General features: G+C 34.6%; 2 protein-coding genes across 2 annotated transcripts; one reads left to right on the plus strand and one right to left on the minus strand.

Annotated features, from left to right (window-relative positions):
* Positions 1-4,186: 4,186 nt before the first annotated feature.
* Positions 4,187-9,214, plus strand: LOC122513051. Its single transcript, XM_043629284.1, has 3 exons — positions 4,187-4,318; positions 4,451-4,511; positions 8,615-9,214. The coding sequence occupies exon 3, from the start codon at positions 8,665-8,667 to the stop codon at positions 9,091-9,093; it is 429 nt and encodes a 142-aa protein (XP_043485219.1). The 5' UTR covers positions 4,187-4,318; positions 4,451-4,511; positions 8,615-8,664; the 3' UTR covers positions 9,094-9,214.
* A 3,275-nt stretch (positions 9,215-12,489) lies between these two features.
* LOC122513056 (keratinocyte proline-rich protein-like) lies at positions 12,490-13,350 on the minus strand. The gene has a single exon (XM_043629289.1). The coding sequence runs from the start codon at positions 13,348-13,350 to the stop codon at positions 12,490-12,492; it is 861 nt and encodes a 286-aa protein (XP_043485224.1).
* Between the last annotated feature and the right edge of the window lie 9,189 nt (positions 13,351-22,539).

Below are 22,539 nucleotides of genomic sequence, written 5' to 3' on the forward strand. Positions count from 1 at the left end.
CATGTTGCTGTACAGCATATCGAGTTCTCTTCTAGAGTTGTACTCTCCATGTCTCCTCATCAAAGTTATTTACAAAGCTCCTGATATGAGCTCTCCTGGGGATAAGTAGTACCATCTTAAAGAAAAGGTCAGTTGATATAGTATACTAATTGACCTTATCTCGTTGCGATACCACAAGAGGTTGACGATCCAAAAAGCCATATGCTGCTTGTATGGGATAGGGGGGACAGTTAAACGATTGGTACGATAAGTGTCATCACATATCATTAATGGTTAAAATACAATAAAAAGTGTTAAACTCATATAGGAGGAATAAGCTTTCTAAAAGTTGATGAAAATTAAAATTTTAAAATATCACCCCAATTATCAGGACGATTTTCTAAAGCTAAAACAATTAAACGCTGCCGAGCAAATCATCGTTTTGTTCCAGAATCGGAATTCAAAATAAAAACCTTTCGAACTACCAAATCGATAGAATTTAGGATTAAGGATATTCAAAAGTATCAGAAGCGAATTAATGAACTATATTTACCAACATTTAAAATTATTATATTAAAATATAAATTTCATTGGCCAATAAGACAAGCTTTCTAACGCGATATTAAAATTGAAAAAACTTATTTAAATAACTGCTTCGCTAACCAAAATGTGCCATCTTGGCTGCCTCGCCCCGTTCTCCTCTACTTCTGGTACCGGATTATCATTTTTATCGTCGAACTGCTGATCAAAATAATCCTCTCCACTATTTAAAATTCCGTCCAGTAAATCATTGAAATTTATCCAAATGTTGTGAAGTCAGCAACAAACAAATATGATAACAGACGCGTACTCCACGTTTTGCAGATATAAATATTTTAATTTACGAAAACGACTCGTAAGTAGCGCAAAAGTCCTCTCTATTATTTTGCGTGTTCTGGCATGTAGGAGATTGTAGAATGTTTGCACTCTTAACAACTGTCCATAGTCAATCACGCCTGGAAACATTGCTAAAAACTCTTGCTTGTTTCTTTCTACTGCTTCTCCCGTAGGCTATTTTATATATTCTCCTGTACTCGCACAGAGAAAAGTTGCTACATCCAGCATGCACTGCCAAGCCATTGATTTGGCGACACTGAAGCGTAAATCCGTATGAAAATTCGCACGGAAATTCTTTTGGCAATTTCTTCAAAAATTTTCTGCCAAATTTCCTTACGAAATTCGAGCGAATTACTAACGGCTTTCTTTTAAAAAATTTTCAGAAAATTCTGCTCGGAAATTCGTATGGAATTCCACACGAAATGTCAGCTAAAAATTTCTTCAAACATTTTTGGCGAAATTTCCTTCCGAATTTTGTATGGAAATTTCGTGCGGCATTCCATACAAATTACCGGGCAGAAATTTTCCAAAAGAAATTCATTCGTAACTCGCTCGAATTTCTGATTTCTGATTGGTTGATAGTAGCAGGAGTAAAAATTTTTTTACTCCCTAGGGAGTAAAAATGATGTTACATAGAGAAATCAGTCAAAACATTAAGTTTTTTCTCTTTTTATTTATTTTTTATGTGGGTGGGGGGATTCGCCCCCCGAAGCCCCCGAACGGGACGCTGCCCCTGGGCCCCGTCGGGGGAGACCCCCCGAACCCCACCCTGCTCTCGCGACCTAACAGAGGCGTGCGTTTGAATGTATATCGGTACACTAGTATGTGAATAAATATCTGTGAGGCTTTTCCTTTCAACGCAAAATTCCTACCTTTGTGGTAAAAATAGTGTGTGTTAAGAGAGTCAGTTCCCAAAAAACAAAAGCACATTCCTGACTGGTGTAGGATCCAACCCTACAAATCTAATGTATTACGTTAGTAGTATAGATAGGGGGGTTCTGGGACAGGTTCTGATCTCGGCTAAGTTACCATCGGTCGGCAATGCAGATTCCTACATTAACATCAGCTGGTAAGGTAGGTATCGACCATGAATTCAAATATGGTTTGTCAGGTATGAATCTGGTTTACCGACTGAGTCTTGGTATAGGTTGAATATTGTTTTGTTAGATGGCGCCACCAGCGAATTCAAACCCCCGTGGCAGGAGATTTTAAAATTTATTTCTATAGTTTTAAGTGGGCTAGAAGCTATCTTGTTTTTACCGGCAGAGTTTAACTACTAATTGGTAATAAAAAATTTTATTAGGATTTTAAATTTCGCGGGTAAAAATGGCGGCATATTGTTTCATTAACAAATAATTTAATTATTTCTAATTCATACATTACACTTTATATTTAAGGTAAGTTTCATAATTTAAACATTATTTTACTATATTTGATTCATACTAAATATTGCTAGTCTACATAAGATTAATTATTATTAATAAGAAATAATTTTTATTAATTTTTAAGCATGTTTGAACAGGAATTCTCACTATATTTTTCAATCAAATATTTTTATTTCATTTTATTTTTCGAAAATCGATGCTTGTTTTAATATTAATTATTGTGTTTTTCTCGGGCTTTACGTAGGGTGCCATTTATAACGTTTTGCTTATTTTTTAATTATTATTTTAATAATTTTTTAATGACTTTTGAAAATTTAGGATATTCATTTTGAAATGTTACTCCAGTTTTTAACTTTATTTAACCAAAAAAAAATAATATTTTGACTAGTTCAGAAATTATTAGAAAAATTCCTAATAAACAGCGGAGGGGAGGAGTAAGGAGATCAACAAAATAATTACACTGTCACTGAATTTAGATTTTACACAAAATAATTTTTATTCAATAAATTTTACTTTAAATTTTTCATATAACAATAATATATTCTTTAACGTCCGAGTGGTTTAAACAATAATATTATTATTATTATTATTATTATTATTATATTATTATATTATTATTATATTATTATTATTGTTTCTTTTAACAATTATTATATTTGGCAAAAGGCCGAATTTTTAAATTAATTTACCGCATGACACAGGTGGTGAGAAGCATTATTTTTCACAATTTTTGAAATATTTTAATTATTGCAAATCTGTCAAGAAAATGACAATTTGAGATTACTGGGACTCACCATCGATGCGCCTAAGACCCCGCATGGCATCTCTTTCAGACATGACACTTAATTACATTTTTTAAAAAACAGTTTTCAATAATTTTAGAATGGCGTGATGCTTCTTACTACACGATCAAAACGAGAATGAATCAAAATGGCCGTGTGTCTGGCTACAAGAGCGTCGCTATACACGCGTTTCTTTTTAGTTTTCTAAGGTGAGTTCCCGGCGTACTATTTTACAATTTTGCTCTCTACTCTCATCTGCGCGAGGTAAGATATTTGCCGCTGGTATTGCAGAGCGCTCACTTATTAGTCGCTGTCGTTTACTCCGCGTCGCCCTTTAATCCAATATGGCCACAGTCAGTGTTTTGACAGGACGCAAACAAAGTATCTTCGTCTTCCTGCTGCTCTTGAATATTCGGGAATCACGTCCAAATATATACACCAGGAAGCACTTCCCCTGATGACTTCGGACGATTAAATAGATAGAAAAGTCTCGCGAGATATGCTTGAGGCTCAGAAAGGAGGAGGCGACTTGTCTCGACAAAATGGAGTTGGAGGTTGCTAAGATGATGAAGTCTTGCGACATTCAGACGAACATCAACAGGTCGGTAAAAGATGGACTCAAAGTCATCGAAGTCCTGCTGAAAGAGGCAAAAGTAAAGCTTGCCGTGTCCCATGAGTCGGACTTCGATTTGGCATGCGTTCTTAGCAGTGCGAAGTGTAACCGCAAAGACGGTAATGAAGAGAGAGAGCGTTTCTATAGACGTAATCTCAAAAGCGTCAACCGCCACCAAGGCGGTTGGAAGCATGGGTAAGGTGCAGTCGTTGGATCGAAGAGCTACACTCGAGATCCGTGATTTGGATTGTCTTACCCAAGAAGCCGAGGTGCAACAAGTTGTCTGAAGCGATGGGAAAGCTAGGAAGCAGGAGAGTGACGGTCTTAGGACCCAACCGCCGAGGGATAAAATTCGCAGTTGTAGTGACCAACCCGGAAGAGGCGAACAGGCTGGAGAAATTGGGACACGTAAAAATTGGTTTTATGTGTTGCCCAATTGAAAAAAGAGTAATGGTCGTCCGGTGGCAGCGATGCTTGGGATTAGGCCATATTGGAGCGAAATGCCAGAAGGAGGGCTTATCGACTGCGTGCTTTAAGTGCGGTGAAGCCAGTGACAAGTTTACCAACTGTAAAAAGAGCCCAAGTTGTTTTTGGTGCTCTGAAAAGTTTGGCATAAGGTGTCAACCACCAATATTGCAGGCAGCTGAGGATGCGGAGTCTTCAGGACGGCCCAGGAGTCCAAGGTATCTGAATGCAGATTTCCCAAGAATCCCTAAGAAAAAAAAGAAAAGTATATAATAATTAATCAATATATTTTTTATTTTATTACTTAATATTTAAATTTAATAAACTTATTTCTCAATTTTCAATAATAGGATTTAAAGTTTTCTGCAGTAAAAACCTGACTTACAAATTCGGAAGAATGGACAAAACGTGGTAAGTGTACTTTTTTCTCTATTATAATCTAACATTTTAAACAATTATCTCTTTTTGTTTTCAATTTTATATTAATTCTCAGTTTCTCTCTGTGTATGTATAATGCTTTTTATTTATTTTCTCCTTTATAACCTCAAATATTAAAAACAATTTTATCTCTATTCATTAATGCTCTTTATTTATTTTCAATTTTATATATTAATCTTTAGTTTCTTTTTAATATAATATTAATCCCCATTTTTCTCTACCATAATCACAGCCCCACAAAAAAAAGTGTCGTGCGCGGCAGACCAGACTAGTCATTTCCTATGTATTTTGACGCGCTGAACACGAATCCGAAGTCCGTTTTGCTCCATTACGTCAGGATTTTTTTCTAACCTCAAAAAATCTGTCGGATTTTGAGAGGTAGGCTATTTTTTCTTAAATTAATGGATTTACTTCAAACTTGGTAACTAGGGGTTTTTTGGGTCGCTGATGACGAATTTGAAGTTAGATTTTCAAAATTCAAAATGGCGGATCCAATATGGCGGACAAATTTTTTAAAAGTTAATGGATTTACTTCAAACTTGATAACTAGGGGTTTTTGGGTCGCTGATGACGAATTTGAAGTTAGATTTTCAAAATTCAAAATGGCGGATCCAATATGGCGGACGAATTTTTTAAAAATTGATAGATTTGCTTCAAACTTGGTATCTAGGGTTTTTTTGGGTCGCTGATTACGAATTTGAAGTTAGGTTTTTAAAAACTCGAAATGGAAATTCTTATATACATAAGTAAGGTATTCACGTCCTTTTATGGTAGCGCACTCTTTTGTCCTCAAAGGATCTGTGTAATGGTTTTCGTTTCAAATTGGTGCCTCAAGGTACAATATCCCTTTTCAGCATCCAACAGTAGTCGGACATCATATTTACATCCCATCTTCCTTGATAACGACGCTCAAATTCTTTAGGATCTTGATGGAATCGTTCTCCTTGTTCTTCACTGTAATCTCTTGAATTTTCAGGGAATCGATCCCGATGCGAGTCTAAGTAATGCATCTTTATGCTCATTAAGCATCCTAACTTACCAAAATTTTTAATCATATCACTAACTATTTGCTCCCAATTTTCACTCTTGTGATTACCCAAAAAATTTTCGACAACTGCTTTGAAACTAAGCCATGCGGCTTTCTCCTTTTTATTTATCTTGGTGATAAATTGCTCATCTTTTAACAATTTGCGAATTTGTGGTCCGTCGCAAACCCCTTCTTTTAGTTTCGCATCAGATTTTTCTAGAAACTTTTGTTCCAGGTATTTAAAACAGTTTCCTTCTTTATCTAAGGCTTTGACAAATTGTTTCATTCCTCCTAGTTTCGTGTATAAGGATGGAATTATCACCTTTGAAGGGTCGATTAGGGGATTTTCTATTATATTTTTTGAACCTGGTTCGAAAGAATTTCTTTTTGGCCATTGTTTTTTAATGTAGTGATTTACTCGATCTCTACTGTCCCACAAACACAGGAAACATGGTGTTTTTGTAAAACCTAATTGTTGTCCAAGTAGTATGCTTAAAATCTTAAAATCTCCACAAATTTGCCAGTTGTGTTCTCGGTATCTAATTTTATCCAAAACTAGTTTCATATATTCATAGTTTTCTTTCATTTCCGTTGAATGCGCTATTGGAATTGGAGCATAAATATTAGTATTATGTAGTAGTACTACTTTTAAACTTCTTTTCGAAGAGTCAATAAATAGTCTCCAATTTTCATCTTTGTATATATTTGTTTTTAATTTATTCATGAGTCCGACAACATCTGAGCAATATACCAACGACGGATTTTCATCTTTTGTAAAATATTGTCGGAATTCTTTTTCTCTGTCTCGATAAAAGCTAGCTGTTGTGCCTTTTGATAACAAGTTTTTCTTCTTCAACACTGATGCTAGGTGTTCTGCACAATCCTTCGGCAATTTAAAATCTCTAATGAGATTGCTAAGTTCTTCTTGGTTAAACGTTTGTCGAATCTTTATCTCCTGTTCATTATACGGAAGGTAATAGTCGTCCTCATCATCGGTTCTCATGTCTTTATTTTTAAAATCTAGAACATCTTCAGTTAAACTGTCAATTTCCAAGGTTTTGGGAGAAGAAGGTGGATTGCATGAAATTTCTGGTTATTTTTTACAGTGGGGACATTAGCATACAATATGTTCTTTTTATTTTTGTTATTATATCCTTGCACATTGGTGTTGCAAAAATAACAATCTTTTTGATTTAATGGTTTTTCCCACAAAGTTGGCTTTATAAACTTTAGTTTATCCTCTTTTTTATGATTCCAACGAGTTAACATTGTGTAACAGGAACTGCAAATTTTGTGTGAAACAAAATTTTTATCCTGATTGGTTATCTCAAGATCAAAATAATCTTTGTAGATCTGTTTGATATTTTTATTTATTGATTTACGATTTTTGAGGACATCGAATTGTCCACATATGTAACAAAATGCATCTGCATTGCTGTCGCATAAGTGTTCCGACGTTGTTACTGCAAAATTAAGTTAAGGTTCATTTAAAGAAAATTAAAATGTAAGTATAAAAACTTATTATAAGTTTACAGACTATTTAAAATAATGACTTATACTTACCTTCTAACATTTTCTAAATGAAGCTATATAAAAAACCACACATGAAAAAAAAATTTTTTTGGTGAAGAGGAACAAAAGTTAACTATTTGTTAATTAGTAATGTTTATAACAATTTAAATAAGTTATTTTTTAAACAAGGAGGATATATATTCTTTACATGAACCTTAATAAAAAACTACACGCAAAAAAAAACTTTTTTAATGAATAAGAATTAAAGTTATCTATTTGTTAATTAATATTGTTTACAACAATTAAAATAAATTATTTTATATTTTATTAATTGCCTAGTGATCATATTGGATCAACTTAAACTGATTTGGATCATGTTCAGTAACGGAATAAGAAATAAACGTCCTTTTTTACAAAATTGTATTAATTTGTTAACTTTGATTAAACTAAAAAATTATAAACAATTAAAATTTTAAAAATCGGACTCGAGGGATGTCTAAAGAATTTAATTCCCTTTAATTTAAATCCAAGAACACTCAAATCGTTCAAAAATTGTAAGCTGTAGAAATTTTTGAACAGTAAATTGTAAGAAAATCTCACTGTGTGGCGCGTCAATATCGCAGCGCGCGCGGCCACTAAAATATTAATAACTTTTGACCTAATGCAATATACTAACTTTTTTTTTTGGGAAATACTCGTGATAAAACAGGGTATCATAATTGACAAGAAAAAATACGAAATTAGGCGGAGAAGTATATTTTATTTCTATTTGTTTATAACAATTGTTGCTATTTTAAACAAATTATGAACAAAATTTAACAAATTTTTTTTGTTGGAAAGCAGGGTTATTGTATATTACTCATTTCAAATTTTATTAAAATCGATCAAATAGAACGCTAGAAAAAAATGTTTAAATAATTTAATGCTTAAAAATTGTTTAAACAATAACTCTTAAAAAAATTAAAATTTTGCAAAAACAACTTTGGGGTCATATTATGGTACGAAAATACTATAAAATTATTGATATGAAATATAAAAATATTTCTATCGAAAAATTAGTGGCACGCTTCAGAAATTTTGAGCCTAAAGGAAGTAAAGAAGGAGAGAGGAAAAAAGGGGAAAACTTGTATTTAATTAAAATTAAACAACCAGAATAGGGAAGGGTTGGGGAAAGAGAGGGGGAGGAAAGGGAAAAAGAGAACTATTATTAATTATTTATTTTGTTTATTTGCTTTTTCTTTTTTATTTTTCTCTTTTATTGGTTTCTATTTTGTTTCACTTTATTATTTTTCATCGTTTAAATATATAAATATCACGACTATTGGGGGAGTGCTATTGTGAAGAGACTCCCAGAAGTTTAATTAATTATGTTTGAGTAAACTTTAATAAATTGGTAATTGAATTCTTGAATTAAAGTTTGAATAGAGTAAGAGAGGAAGAGAATCGAAATAAGAATAGTAATAATAGATAATTGAAAGCTTAGGTTTAAAGTATTTGTAGTTCAAATCAGTATGTACATTGTATAATTATTTTTCAGCTAGGCACTTTACAAAAAGGTATAGAGTTTAAGTATCACAAAATCTCAAAATGAGCGACATCAATAAAGAGGCCATCGAGAGGAATATGGAGCAATCTATGAAGGATAATCAACAAGACCTACATCAGCTTAACTCTAGCAATCCTATTTATGTTCCGAGAGGAAGAGGCTTCAGAAGATTAACATCCCAACAATCTCAAAACATGGATTTATCCTTTTCGCGGCCGGGGTCGGCCATGTCTACGTCTTCACTAAAGTCTGCTATAGAGAGACTCAAAGAAGTAACCACAAGGTTGACTGAAAAACTAAATCTCCAGAACAATCACCGGCATAAAACGGGGATGCCTGAGAGGGAATTCTCGCGAGTCAACAAAAGTAATAAAAGAGATCACTCAGGCTCACTGGAAACTAGTAAAAATCTTCCTTCACCTGCGAGCAGGGACAGAAAGAAAAGGAAAAACTCTACTTCAGCTTACTAACAAGGTAACATCTCACGTTATAATAACAATAATAACATTATTACAGGAGGAAAAGATCAAAATTCCGCAAGTACAAGGTCAGGCGGACTACTAAGAGAACAACGCAACACACTACATGATCCATCTGCGCCTGGCCGGGTGGACTGCGATGATGGGGATATTGGATCGTCACCCCAATGTCACTCACCGTCTAGCATTTCTGACACGCTCCAAGGCGAATTACTATTCATAAACTTTCTCATTTTTAAAAAAAAAATTCAGTTTTCTTTAATTTAATTTTCTTGCATTTAAATTATATAAAGTGAAAAATTATATTTTAATTATTTGTCTACAAAAAGAATAAAAAATATTATCGGAAAACAGAAGTGTGATAGGTGTAAAACTATTCAAATTTATCAAAAAGAATTCTTGGGTTTACTATAAAACAGATGTATTACACTGCCGTCCAGAGGAAAAAGATACATAAGCGACATTTTTGAAAAAATTGGCTTTTTAGTATCATTGGATTCATAAAAAAAGCTGCATTTAACTATGTAAAAAAATTAAATTATTTATTGCAAAAAAAGATTGTTTAAAAATTACAAAAATGGAGAAAGTGACGAAATACAGAGTTCAAAGATACATAAAACACTTTGTGGGTTCATATTTTGATAATCAACGCTGCATACGTTACCAACTTACAGGACAAAATGATACACAAAGTCGCTTATGTATCTTCTTACTCGGTAAAGGAGTCTGAGAGTAAGCTGACTTTACAGACTAAAGAAAGCGACTGTATCTTTATGTATGTTTTTCCTCTGTAAAATAGTCTGAGAGTGAGTCGAGTTTACAGAAGAAGAAAAGCGATAATTATACAGTTCTTTTATGTAATGTCGCTTATGTATCTTTTTCCTCTGGACGGCAGGGTTGAGCTCTAGTAAGTTTACTGAGAAATAAAACATAAGCGACTTTGTGCCTTTATTCGTCTGTATTTATCACTACTATGTCCATTTTACAATAGAAATTGTTTAAAAAAATAATTTTTTTTACATAATGAGAAGCAGAATATTTTTTATTAAATATTGATCAAAAAATTTTTTAAAAAAGTTAATTTGAATTAAAGTTTAAGAGGCAAAAAGTTTTTTTTGATTTTCTCGGATTGATGGTAATGTTGCTTATGTATCTTTTTCTTTTGGACGGCAGTACAGATTCTTTATCAGCGGCCCCAGAAACTACCGAGTGACACGATTCAAGTAAATCCGATCAATTTAAATTTTTTTTCAATTATATTTTTGTAAATATTTTCGCGCAAATTTCATATAACCAAATCTTCTTTGATGGAATTTTAAAAACTTTAGAAAGAAAAAGTTTTAAAGCATAGAATACCATATGTCATCGTTTGTTTATGATTATTTTAGGTTATTTATAAACAATTTATGAGTATTGTAACGCTTTTTTCTACACTACTATTATAAGGAAACTAAACGGAACATTAATAACAAACAATCATTTATAAATCCAAAATAGTTCTGAAACTATAATTTTAAAGTTACTGTAACTGAATTCTAAGACAACTTTACATACTCAAAATCTGATTTCAACCGAATTTCAATATTTAACTAAAGAAAACGTTACTTGTGCAATCTAGTTCTTTATAGTTTGTCTAGGCGTTCCCCGGTAGGGCGCCAGACAATTTTCGTATTGCCGGTATTGTCAACCGGACTAAAACATAATTAATCAAAAATCATTAAATCAAACATTACTCAATACTTAATTAAGACCGACTAAACAAACATTAATATTAACTAGATCCTTTGCACGTGCCGGTACTAGTCAGCTATGCTGGTCGTGGAGAGAGGGGTGAGTTTTGTATTTAAGAAAGAGAAGGTAGTTTAGAACACAGTGACGGAATTATAAATAAATTAACAATCGATTAGATAAAAATAATTAAGTATATTGTACCAACGAAATTCAATTAACAAGTTACAATAAATAGTGATGATCATTTTGTCGTTTATAATTAATAATTAAAATAATAAAAAACCATAAGCAGAATTACTTGAGTATTCTGGGTTATAACAAAGAACCATAAATAATATAAATAACTTACAGATTTTGTATCGATGATAAGTTGACTCGTGATAGGGATCATGATTTCATTTTACACTTTTAATTTATTATTTATTAAAGAAAACATTAAACTAATAATTAATTGGAATATTAAACTCACTGTAACATATTATTTAACAATTCGAAACCATAAAAGAATTAAACTGTAACTAAACTAGAACTGATTCTAAATCTATTATATTTTTACTAAAACCGGTGAAATTAACTAACGATGTTAACAGAACAAGGGATCGATGACAAGAGAGAGATTCAAAAGGTTTTGCAGAATTATTTTAATTTGAAATTAGTACTGAATTTTGGCGTTAGGTGACTTATCGGTATTCTCGATATTTTCATACAAAAAGGGGGTTTTCTCCTACCTTGCTTCTCCCAGAATTCTGAATTACTAATACTATGATACTTAAACTAAAACGACTTTTCCTATGGCAAGATTGCGACCTTCTTGACCATAGGAACCTGTCAATTAACCCAAAAGGAGAGCTTCTTTGCCAAACGAAGTCGCTTTCGTTTGACAAAGCCTGCCAACTCACTAAAACTTAACTAATTTATCAAAATTCCTTAGTATGGAGCGCCAATGTTTCAATTGGACTTCTGCTAAGTGTAGAATAATTACTTAAACAAATACTAAAACAGACACTGTAACAAATTTACTTTAACAAAGACAATTAATATTACCAAAATTCAAATACTAGAAAAAATGTTCTCAGATTAGTGCTTTTGTGACGTAAATCGTAAAAATAACGTCATAACTCGCCTCTCAACGGAAAGATTGTGGAAGGGAAAAATATACGTGAATAAATATCCTTTAAAATCGGGACACCAACTATTCTGAACTCTAAACGGTTATTGACATTACAATAAATATAAACGAAACTCTATTACGATAAAACTAAATTTCACAAGGTGCACTCCCGATACCGAGCTAACGCTCTGGAGGTTCAAAAAAAAGGGACTACTCTCGATTCAAGTGAATTGTAAGTGAAAAATGAATGAAAAATTTAAGTGAATTTTAAGTGGACAATTAATGAACAATTCGAGTGAATTATGAGTGAAAAAATTCAAGTGAATTGTAGGTGAAAAATGAATGAAAAATTCAAGTGAATTTTATGTGGACAATTAATAAACAATTCGAGTGAATTATGAGTGAAAAAATTCAAGTAAATTGTAAGTGACATTAAGTGAATAATACGTGAATTATCATGAGTGAATATAAATTAGTTAAAGTGGGTGAACAATGAGTGAGAATGAGTGAAAAATTATTCTTATATAATAAATCTGACACTGGCCTCAACGGTGTCGTCTGTATGGGTGTTGGTGGTCCCTTGGGATGTTCCTCCCGTATTTCGGAACATGCGGTCCCATTGACGCCCATCGTTTGCCGCATTTCGGGCAGGTTCTGGCGGTGTACCCTCGTCGGCCACACATCTGGCAGAAGACGGTCCTTGGTTCGGGGCACGCGCTGAAGTTGTGCCCTGGTCTCTGGCAATTCCAACAGAGGCGTCGAGGGGCTGGAACCGGTGCTTGGACTGGTGGTGGACCTGGTGCTTGGCCTATAGCTGGTTCTGGGCCTCGTTCTCGGTTTGGAGCTGGTTCTCGGAATGGGCCTGGAACTGGTTCTGGGCTTCGTGCTCGGCTTGGAGCTGGTTCTCGGGATGGGCCTGGAACTGGTTCCGGGCTTCGTGCTCGGCTTGGAGCTGGTTCTCGGGATGGGCCTGGAACTGGTTCCCCTCTGGCGTTCAGGAAACACGTAGGTTCGGGAGGTCGACTGTAGCCCGTTTCCCTTGGCTTCGCATACGGCTTTCTCCAGCATTTGCGCCTCCTGGGTCGAATGTACCTCTCTGATTGGTGACTTGAAGAGTCTTCTTTGGTCCACCAATCAGGTTTTTCGGCGGGTTGACGAGGTTTCTTAAAAGGGTCAAATGGACCCGTGTCTGAGTCCGAGGAAACCTCGTCCAGATCCATCCTTTCATGGGAAGGTCCGGGAGTAGGTTTCACCGGCATGGGTGGTATGGGCTCTGTCGTCTGGGTTCCATTCTCCTTCATTATGGGCCCCGTTTGGCTCGCCTGGTCAATTTTTCCGGAGCTGACAGTGGCCAATTCTGCACTTCGCTCGGGAGAGCTGTCCTTCCTGCTAGGTTTGTCCTCCATCGGATTGGACACTCCTCGTTATCCCGATGACTGCACCGCAGTACCATCTCCTGTAGCGATTGAAACAGTCCTGGCCTGTATTGTTCCAACCATGCTAGGGCGGGCAGGAACGGTCTGATTGGATCCCAGAATGGATCCTCCTCTAGCCTTACCTCCACGTCCTGTGGACTCACTGGATGAGTTTGGTGAGGATGGTCGATGCTCTTCGCCCTCCTCGTCTTCTATCAGGTAGTTATCGAGACTACCCACCATTGATTGGTCACCCTCCGAGTCGGAGATCTGAAGGATCTCCATTTCGTCTACTGGACACGTGGTGTCAGGCGTAGGATACTCCATCGATTCTGTAACATTCTTTTATTGTAATAATCGAATAAGGATAAAATATCCACCACCTGGACGGTAACAAGACAATTTCACTGTATCATTTATTGAAAAACTAACTTTATTGAAAATACTGGAACACTAGATTATACTGTAACTTATTCTGGACATGAATATTATACCAAAATACAACATTCGGAGTCAGTGTACAGAAACACAAGAAATACAAATATAGACAAATACAAAGACAAAAGTTGAAACTCGATGTTGAACATACTGAGTCGTAAGGAATACTGTAACATTAATTATTAATTATGTAAGACATTTTAAATTCTGTAACGATCTTTGTTAAGTACTGTAACTACTTTATTACTTTAGGTTAATCTGGATCATCTTGGAGTGGTGCGTGGTAAGGTTTTAGGTTTTGTACTGAAAACTTTCCCATTGATTGCCCTTGTAGGTCCTCTAGAACATAAACTACATTTGATATGCGTTTGGTAACAATAAATGGACCGTGAAACGCATCTGCTAATTTTGCCATAAAATGTCTGTCTGCGGACGATAATACGCGTTGTTTTTTCCATACTAAGTCGCCGATTTCATATCGCTGATCGCGTCGCTTGCGATTGTAGTAGTGTGATTGTTTCTGGAAAGCACTGTCTAGAGCGTGGACTATACTATTACGCAATTCGTTCAACTGTTGCATCCGTTTTGACCAAACTAAAGAAGATTGATTGATGGACAATGTCCATATCTCTTTCTAATTCTCGGCGTAGGGATATCGCGGCTGTAGGTTCGCGTCCGAAGTTAAGGAAAGCTGGTGTACTTTGAATCGAGAAATGGTACGCTGTGTTGTGTGCAAAACGAAATTCTGGGAGGTGTAGGTCCCATTCCCGGTGACTTCTCCCTATAAACGCAATTATCATGGTTCGTACTACGCGATTTACTCGCTCTACAGGATCGGCCTGAGGTCGATAAGGTGGGGTGGTCATATGACGAAATCCTATTTTTGTCGCTAGGGCTTTCATGCTATTGTTAATGAATTCGGTACCGTTATCTGTAAGCAAAACTTTCGGTGATCCCCAACGGTTTATGACTAAATCCTGTAGCGCTGTCGATATTGTTAAACCTGTAGCTTTTCTTAAGGGCTGTATCTTTATCCATTTAGTATACAAATCTTGAATGATGAGGATGTACACGTTACCTCTGGAGCTCGGAGTTAAAGGTCCCATAATGTCTGTAGCTACTATTGTCCAAGGCTCCTCAACAGTCTTTTTTCCCATAAAACCAGCAGGACGGATTTGTTCGACTTTGGTGCGTTGACAAATTTCACAGTTTCGGACAAAAGAAACTACATCCTTGAACATACTTGGCCAATAGTACTGTGTGGCGATTCTGCGGTGAGTCTTTTCTACACCAAGGTGTCCTGATTGTGGAGTTGAGTGGTTTTCCTGTAGGGCTTTTAGGCGACGTTCCCTGTAGAGTAGTAACTTCCAGGCGTTTAGGTCTGTAACTTCGGTTTCTGGAAAATCAGCTGGTTTGTGGTAGTAAAGTCGATTATCTTCGATTTTCCAGTTTGGAAACCTGTCAGGATGTTGTTCGACTTCCTGTAGACGCTTCAAGTACCATCGGTCTTCTATCACTTCAATTTGGTTAACCTGATCCGACATTTGTTCAGGTATGCGCGATAAAGCGTCTGGAACGTGGTGAAGTGCTCCTTTCCGGTGGATGATCGTCAGGTCATATTCCATGAGTTCTAGAGCCCATCTTGCGAGTCGACCAGTTGGGTTTTTCAAATTGTGTAACCAGCGTAAACTACTGTGATCCGTTATTACTGTGAATGAGTAGCCTTCTAAGTAACAACGTAACTTTTTAACGGACCAAACTACGGCTAAACATTCCAGTTCTGTAACCATGTAGTTCTTCTCGGCATTTGAAAGGGCGCGACTAGCGTAAGCAATCACTCGCTCTTGACCTTCAATATTTTGGGTCAACACTGCTCCTAATCCGACAGAACTTGCGTCGGTTTGTAAGGTGAATGGTAGTTTGAAGTTAGGACATGCTAATGTAGGAGTGGTTGTCAACAGTGATTTTAATGTGTTGAAGGCACTCTCCTGATCTTCTTTCCATTCCCAGGGTTGATTTTTCTTGACCAATTTGTACAGTGGAGCGGCTTTTGTTGCGTATTCAGGATTGAACCTTCTGTACCAAGATGCCATTCCAAGGAAACGGTGTAGTTGTTTCACTGTTCGTGGTTGTGGGTATTCCAGGACCGCCGAAGTTTTCTCAGGGTCAGTTTGTAATCCTTCGTAATTGACTCGGAATCCAAGATATCGTAGTTCAGCACAGCAGAAATGACTCTTGTTTCTGTTGATTACCATGTTGGCCTTTTTGATGTTTGCAAGGACCTTGTCAAGCCAATGCAAATGCTCCTCGAAAGTCTCTGTTACGACTACGATGTCATCCAAATAACAAAACACGTGAGGGAACAATGCTGGACCAATAACACGGTCCATGAGCCTCTGGAATGTTTCTGGTGCGTTGCTTAGACCGAAGGACATCCTTTTGAATTGAAATAAGCCTCTGCCTGGTACAATAAATGCAGTTATCGGCTTAGCTCTTTCTGTCAGTGGAACATGGAGGTATGCTGATGTTAGGTCCAAAGTTGTGATGAAATTACATTGCTTTAACTGATCTAAAATCCCGATCATGTTTGGAATTGGATATGCATCTTTTTTTGTACAGGAGCTTACTTTACGGTAGTCTATGCAAGGTCGCCATTTCCCATCTGCCTTTTTTGTCAATACTGGAGGGCTCGCCCAATCTGCTTGTGAAGGATCTATGATGTCTTGTCTTAACCATTCATCTGTTTCTTTCCACAATGCTTCTAGTTTTATTGGTGTCATCTCATAAGCCTTTTGTCGAATTGGTGGATGGTCGCCGATGTCAATATCATGTTTAGCCATTGGTGTAATTAGTAGTTTATCCGGTTGCGGCGGTATCCTTTCATCGAGAAACTTTTTTAAAATTTCAGACTGTTCGTCACTTAATATCTGTAACCCATTGCAAACTGTAACACGATCTGTAGAATTTTCTGGAATAAATGTGAATGTAGAGTTCGGGTCGTCTCTATAGTACCAACTTTTTGCGGCAAAATCGACTATCAAACCGGCTTGTATAAGAAAATCTAACCCTAGTATACACGGATGTGATAGGACTGGCATTATTAAAAGATTAACTTGAAAATTTCGGTTTTTCAATTTTATTTCGGTGTCGATTGCATATTCGATACGGAGGTTATTACCGTTCGCGACTGTAACTCTACGAGCAGGAATTTTTTTCGCGGTTAATCCCATATTTTTTATTAATTCAATCCCTGTTTGACCAAGGAATGATTTACTAGCCCCAGAATCGAGTAGGGCCCTAATCTCACGTCCTGCAAGGGTGAAGTCAACACAGAATGCTACTTGTCTTTTGTTTGAGACCGAATTCGCAAAATCGATTATTTCTACATTATTCTGTAACTTTAAACACTGGTCTGGAAATAGGCTTCCCGTATCCTGTAGCTTTTTAATTTCGGTAACATCTAATTCTAACTGTAACTGATCTTCCGACGTTAATTCTGGAAGCGATACACTTGTCGGGATAGTGTTCACTATTGAAAGTTTCCCTTATTACAATGGGGACAATCTCGTTTAGTAACACCTGAGGCTCGACAACGGTAACAAAATCTGCGTTTAGGTTCTGGGCATAATCTGTGACCGTGACCAGTTTTGTCGCAATTCCAACATCTAAATTCAGTGTCACTTGTTTCATTTCTATTAGTATTTACCGCGGGTGACGCTTGATTTACTAAATTGGATGTTTTAGATTCACTAGATTTATCTTTGACACCGGATCTTGTTGCAGGTGACTTAGAAAAATCGCTTGTTCGTTGCTGATTATGTCGTTGTAGTAACAGGGAGTCTAATATGTCACTGTAACCTTCGGCATTGTTCTGTAACGGTACGCTATGATCAACTGCCGCATGTAATTGATCAGTTTTCGAAAAGTGCTGTAATGGTCGGGGTGGTTGGTAGTGTGCCTTACGAGGTCCTGAGTACGCATACGCTGGACACATAGAGTTTTCTGGTAGTGGTGGGGGGCGATATTGGTTTACACTTTGAAGTGTTCTTTCTTGGCGTGACGCGTACGCTTCTAAATCGTCCATAGTTAGGTTTCTGTACAATGGGATCACTAATTTGAATGACGGTAACATATTTCTGTGAGCATAGCGGATGCATTCCCATTCTGACCATAGTGGGTCTGTTCGGGCGAAAAGACCATTCATACATGCAAGGTAATCACAAACTGGTTCGTTGTTTGCCTGCGTACGATTAGCAATTTCTTCACGCAAAGCTAACTGATAATTTGGATCTGCATATCTGGAGCGAAGAGCAATCTTAACGTCTTGCCATGTTCTAAAAGAATCGACGCGACCTCTGTACCATGTTAACGCTGCATCTTTTAACGTAAAAGGAATGGCTTTTAGTAAATCTGATTCACGCATAACCAATAATTCACGACCCTCATCGATTCGATTTATATAATTCTCGACGTCTTCACCACGCGCACCACTGAATTGTAAATTCCAGAGATGTATTGTCTGTAACAGTGAGTGTGGACTCATAGGTTGTTGATTGTTTGTTCTTTTTTCTGAGTTTTCATAATCGTCAAATTGGTAGTCTTGGGGGTTTGGAAAGACTCGATGTCTATTAAAGTTACGTGATTCCCTAAAATTGTTGGAACGAGAGTAACGACCGCGAGTGGTATTAACATTACCAAAATTAAATTCCGCATTCGGACCAGGTTGAGTGTTGGGTTCTTGTAACACTTGATTTTGACGCATTTGATCACCATCATTTCTTGCATTATAATCATCGTGATCAAAATATAGGTCGTGCAGCAATGGTTGTAGTTGTGACGGTTCGGAGGTGTCTGATTTTATAGACTGTCTGTCGTCCATTTTCTTTTTACTTTTTAATAAATTTCTGTAACTATATATATTTTTTTTTTGAAAATTATTTAAAAATCAAATTTCTGTAACTGTTTCTTTACAATGATGTTCTCGAAATTTTAATTTCTGTAACTATTTTCTTTCGTGAAAATATCGAAAATTCAATATCTGTAACTATTTTATACAAAAATGTTTTAAAAATGTAAATTTTGCAACTGATTTTGTTCCTCAAATAATTTTAGATTAATTTTTGTAATTTATTTTGTTCCTAAAAATATTTTAAAATTAATTTTCTTGATTAATTTTCACGAATTACTTGGAACTCAAAGTTTTATATTTAATTTCACTTTACAAAATATTTTAAATTCACTTTGTGTAATTAATTTTCACGAGATGCTCAAAAATCAAAATTGTATAATTAATTTTATTTTATAAATTCAACTTCCGTAACCAATTTTCACGAGACACTCGAAAATCGAAATTAATTAATTAATTTCACTTTATAAATTCGATTTCTGTAACTAATTCGCTCGAGATACTCGAAAATCGAAATTTTATAATTAATGTCACTTTATAAATTCGATTTCTGTAACTAATATTTTCGAGATATAAATCTTTAATTAATTTAACGTCACCGAAATATTTAAATTTAATTTCTGGGATTGGCTATCTCATGAAATATTTTAATTTTACATTTATTTCACGCGAAAATAATCAAATTCTACCTTTGGTGATTATTTCAAATTTTACAAGAATATTTCCGTAATTATTTCTCGTGAAATATTCGAAATTTATTTTCTGTAACTTTCTGTACTAAGATATTATATGAGAAAAATGGCAGAAGATAGAAAATTCAGCAATTAGTTGAACGAAGAGGTACGATATTCACAAGGAGTTAAGTGTGTAAGGTACGTATCAATAAGTCAGACGGAGAACGCTATAGTGCATATGCACTGGTCTTGGCTGCTTGACAGTACGAACGATCGCACAAAGCAGAGACTCGATAGAACGGAGAACACACTATAGGAGTGAGCGAGAGCGAGTATATCACTAGCGCGAAAGGAACAGAAGGGAAGCACGTTTCTGTGCTCGCGCGCTTTACACACTACTACTAACCCGACACCATGAGTAATACTCACGCACACCAAATAGACGCCGGTAGGATGCTAGCACATGGCGAGAAAAGGAAAATTTATACACAAAATTTTTCTTTTACACTGAATCGAATTGATTTTATAGTTACTTACTCGGTGGATGACACGACAGGAACTATCCACACGGGGTTGAGGTGTAAGTGGATGGCACAATGCACCACACACAAGAGTTCTGGTTTTATAACCAACTCAAAAAAAGAACTAAAATTATTAAATAAAAAGAACCCAAAAATAACTCTTAACAAAACTGTAGCTTTTAATAAAAATGAAAAATAAGAAAAAAGAATAATACCACTGTGTCAAGTAAGTTAATTAATAACTAATTAATTGAAACTGTAGCACGAGAATTTTCAGGAAACTTATTTAAATGGCGAAAACACGACTATTCAATTTCGAATCCGGAAAACTAATGAGCATGGCGTCGACCACTTGTTAGGGACATGGAGCAATTCCACGGGAAGTGATCTGAAGAATTTTCGATGATTTTAGCAATATTAATAATACTTACTGAATTTGTACCCTCATATACATGGAATAAAAATGTATAAAAGTTTTTTCAAAATTTTTTGAGTTTCCGCTTACTCAAAATTTTGGTCGGTTTTTCAAAAAAGGCACATAACTTTTTTCTTTGTTAACCGATTCAGATAATTTTTTCTGGAAAATACTCATAATAAGAAGCACTTTAAAGAAAAAAATAAAAAGAAAAAAAAAATTTTTTTTGCCCGAAAAAATTTTAAAAAAATTTATTGAATCAAAATTTTGAAAAAAATACCTCTTCGATTTGAAAATTTTTTTTTGTAGTTATTGTCTATAAAGTCAAGAATACTTCCTATAAATTTAATTATGGGACAACAATAACTTTACGAGAAAAAAAATAAAATGTCCAGCGCGGCATGCCGGGACTCGTGCATGTATTCGCTTATGGCAGCGCAAGTTTCGTTCCAAATCACTCTACAAGTCACAATTTTTTGCCAAAACGATTTTTCTTTTTTTCTAAATCGTCGTAATTAAGTTTTCTATCGATCTTTCGAGCCCGGTTTTAAAATTTTGTTTTTAAACATTTTTTTAATAACAATAAGTTTTAAAAAAATCATAAAATCGTAAAATATATTTTTTTCAGCTTCAATCATTCAGAAAATTAATCAAAAAACCTATTAAAAGAATGTTTGAGTGTTTCTGATGTATAACAAAAGTATACCAATTTATTAAATTGTTTAAACAATTAATTGTTATTTCTTTCCTAAACTGTACTTAGGGTTAGAAACTTCTAGTTTTTTTTAATTGTGCATTTTTTGTAACTAAAACATTCAAGAATAAAAGAAAAACTAAAAATTAATTATTTAAACATTGTTTAAACAATTTATTTTTTGTAAAGTTTTCAATTTACTGAACTTAAAACTAGAAACTTATTATTTAATTTATAGTTTTTTATTTTTTAATGAATTGTACTTTGAAAAGACTAGAAACTTTAGCCCTAAGTGCAATTTATGAAAAAATGGCAACAATTCATTGGCTAAACAGTTTTATAATAAATAATTTTTTATTTCTTATCATCAGTAGATGTTTTACTCATGAAAAATTGTAACAATTAAGAAAAAACTAGAATTTTCAAACCCTAAGTATATTTTATGAAAAAGTAACAACAATTAATTGTTCAAACAATGTAATAAATAAATAATTTGGTTTTTTTCAAATGTAGATGTTTTACTCCTGAAAAATTGAACAATTGAGAAAAAACTAGAAATTTCTAACCTTAAGTACAGTTTAGGAAAGAAATAACAATTAATTGTTTAAACAATTTAATAAATTGGTATACTTTTGTTATACATCAGAAACATTTAAACATTCTTTTAATAGGTTTTTTGATTAATTTTCTGAATGATTGAAGCTGGAAAAAATATATTTTACGATTTTATGATTTTTTTAAAATTTATTGTTATTAAAAAAATGTTTAAAAACAAAATTTTAAAACCGGGCTCGAGAGATCGATAAAAAACTTAATTACGAAGATTTAGAAAAAAAGAAAAATCGTTTTGGCAACAAATTGTGACTTGTAGAGTGATTTGGAACTATACTTGCGCCGCCATAAGCAATTACATGCACGAGTCCCGGCATGCCGCGCTGGACATTTTATTTTTTTTCTCGTAAAGTTACTGTTGTCCCATAATTAAATTTATAGGAAGTATTCTTGACTTTATAGACAATAACTACAAAAAAAAAATTTCAAATCGAAGAGGTATTTTTTTCAAAATTTTGATTCAAAAAATTTTTTTAAACATTTTTCGGGCAAAAAAAATTTTTTTTTTTATTTTTTTCTTTAAACTGCTTCTTATTATGAGTATTTTCCAAAAAAATTATCTTTATCAGTTAACAAAGAAAATAGTTATGTTCCTTTTTTGAAAAACCGACCAAAATTTTGAGTAAGCGGTAACTCAAAAAATTTTGAAAATTTTGAAAAAACTTTTTTACATTTTTATTCCATGTATATAAGGAAACAAATTCGGTAAGTATTATTAATATTGCTAAAATCATCGAAAATTCTTGAGATCACTTCCCGTGGAATTGCTCCATGGTCTTTCCTCGGGTGAGGGGGGTGTCCCCACTTGCAAATTTCCCCCAAAATTTTCAATTTTCAGAGGTAGGGCAAGTCATGTGATCACTCAGTTTTTTCCATATTCGCCCTTACAGAGGACAAATTTAAATTAAAAATAAGAGATT

Source organism: Leptopilina heterotoma, unplaced genomic scaffold (genome assembly GCF_015476425.1).
Source record: "Leptopilina heterotoma isolate Lh14 unplaced genomic scaffold, ASM1547642v1 Lhet_131, whole genome shotgun sequence".
Lineage (NCBI taxonomy): Eukaryota > Metazoa > Arthropoda > Insecta > Hymenoptera > Figitidae > Leptopilina > Leptopilina heterotoma.

Excerpts from the sequence above, each read along its gene's own strand:
- LOC122513056 (XM_043629289.1), bottom strand. The coding sequence starts at position 13,350 with ATGGAGGACAAACCTAGCAGGAAGGACAGCTCTCCCGAGCGAAGTGCA.
- LOC122513051 (XM_043629284.1), top strand. The coding sequence starts at position 8,665 with ATGAGCGACATCAATAAAGAGGCCATCGAGAGGAATATGGAGCAATCT.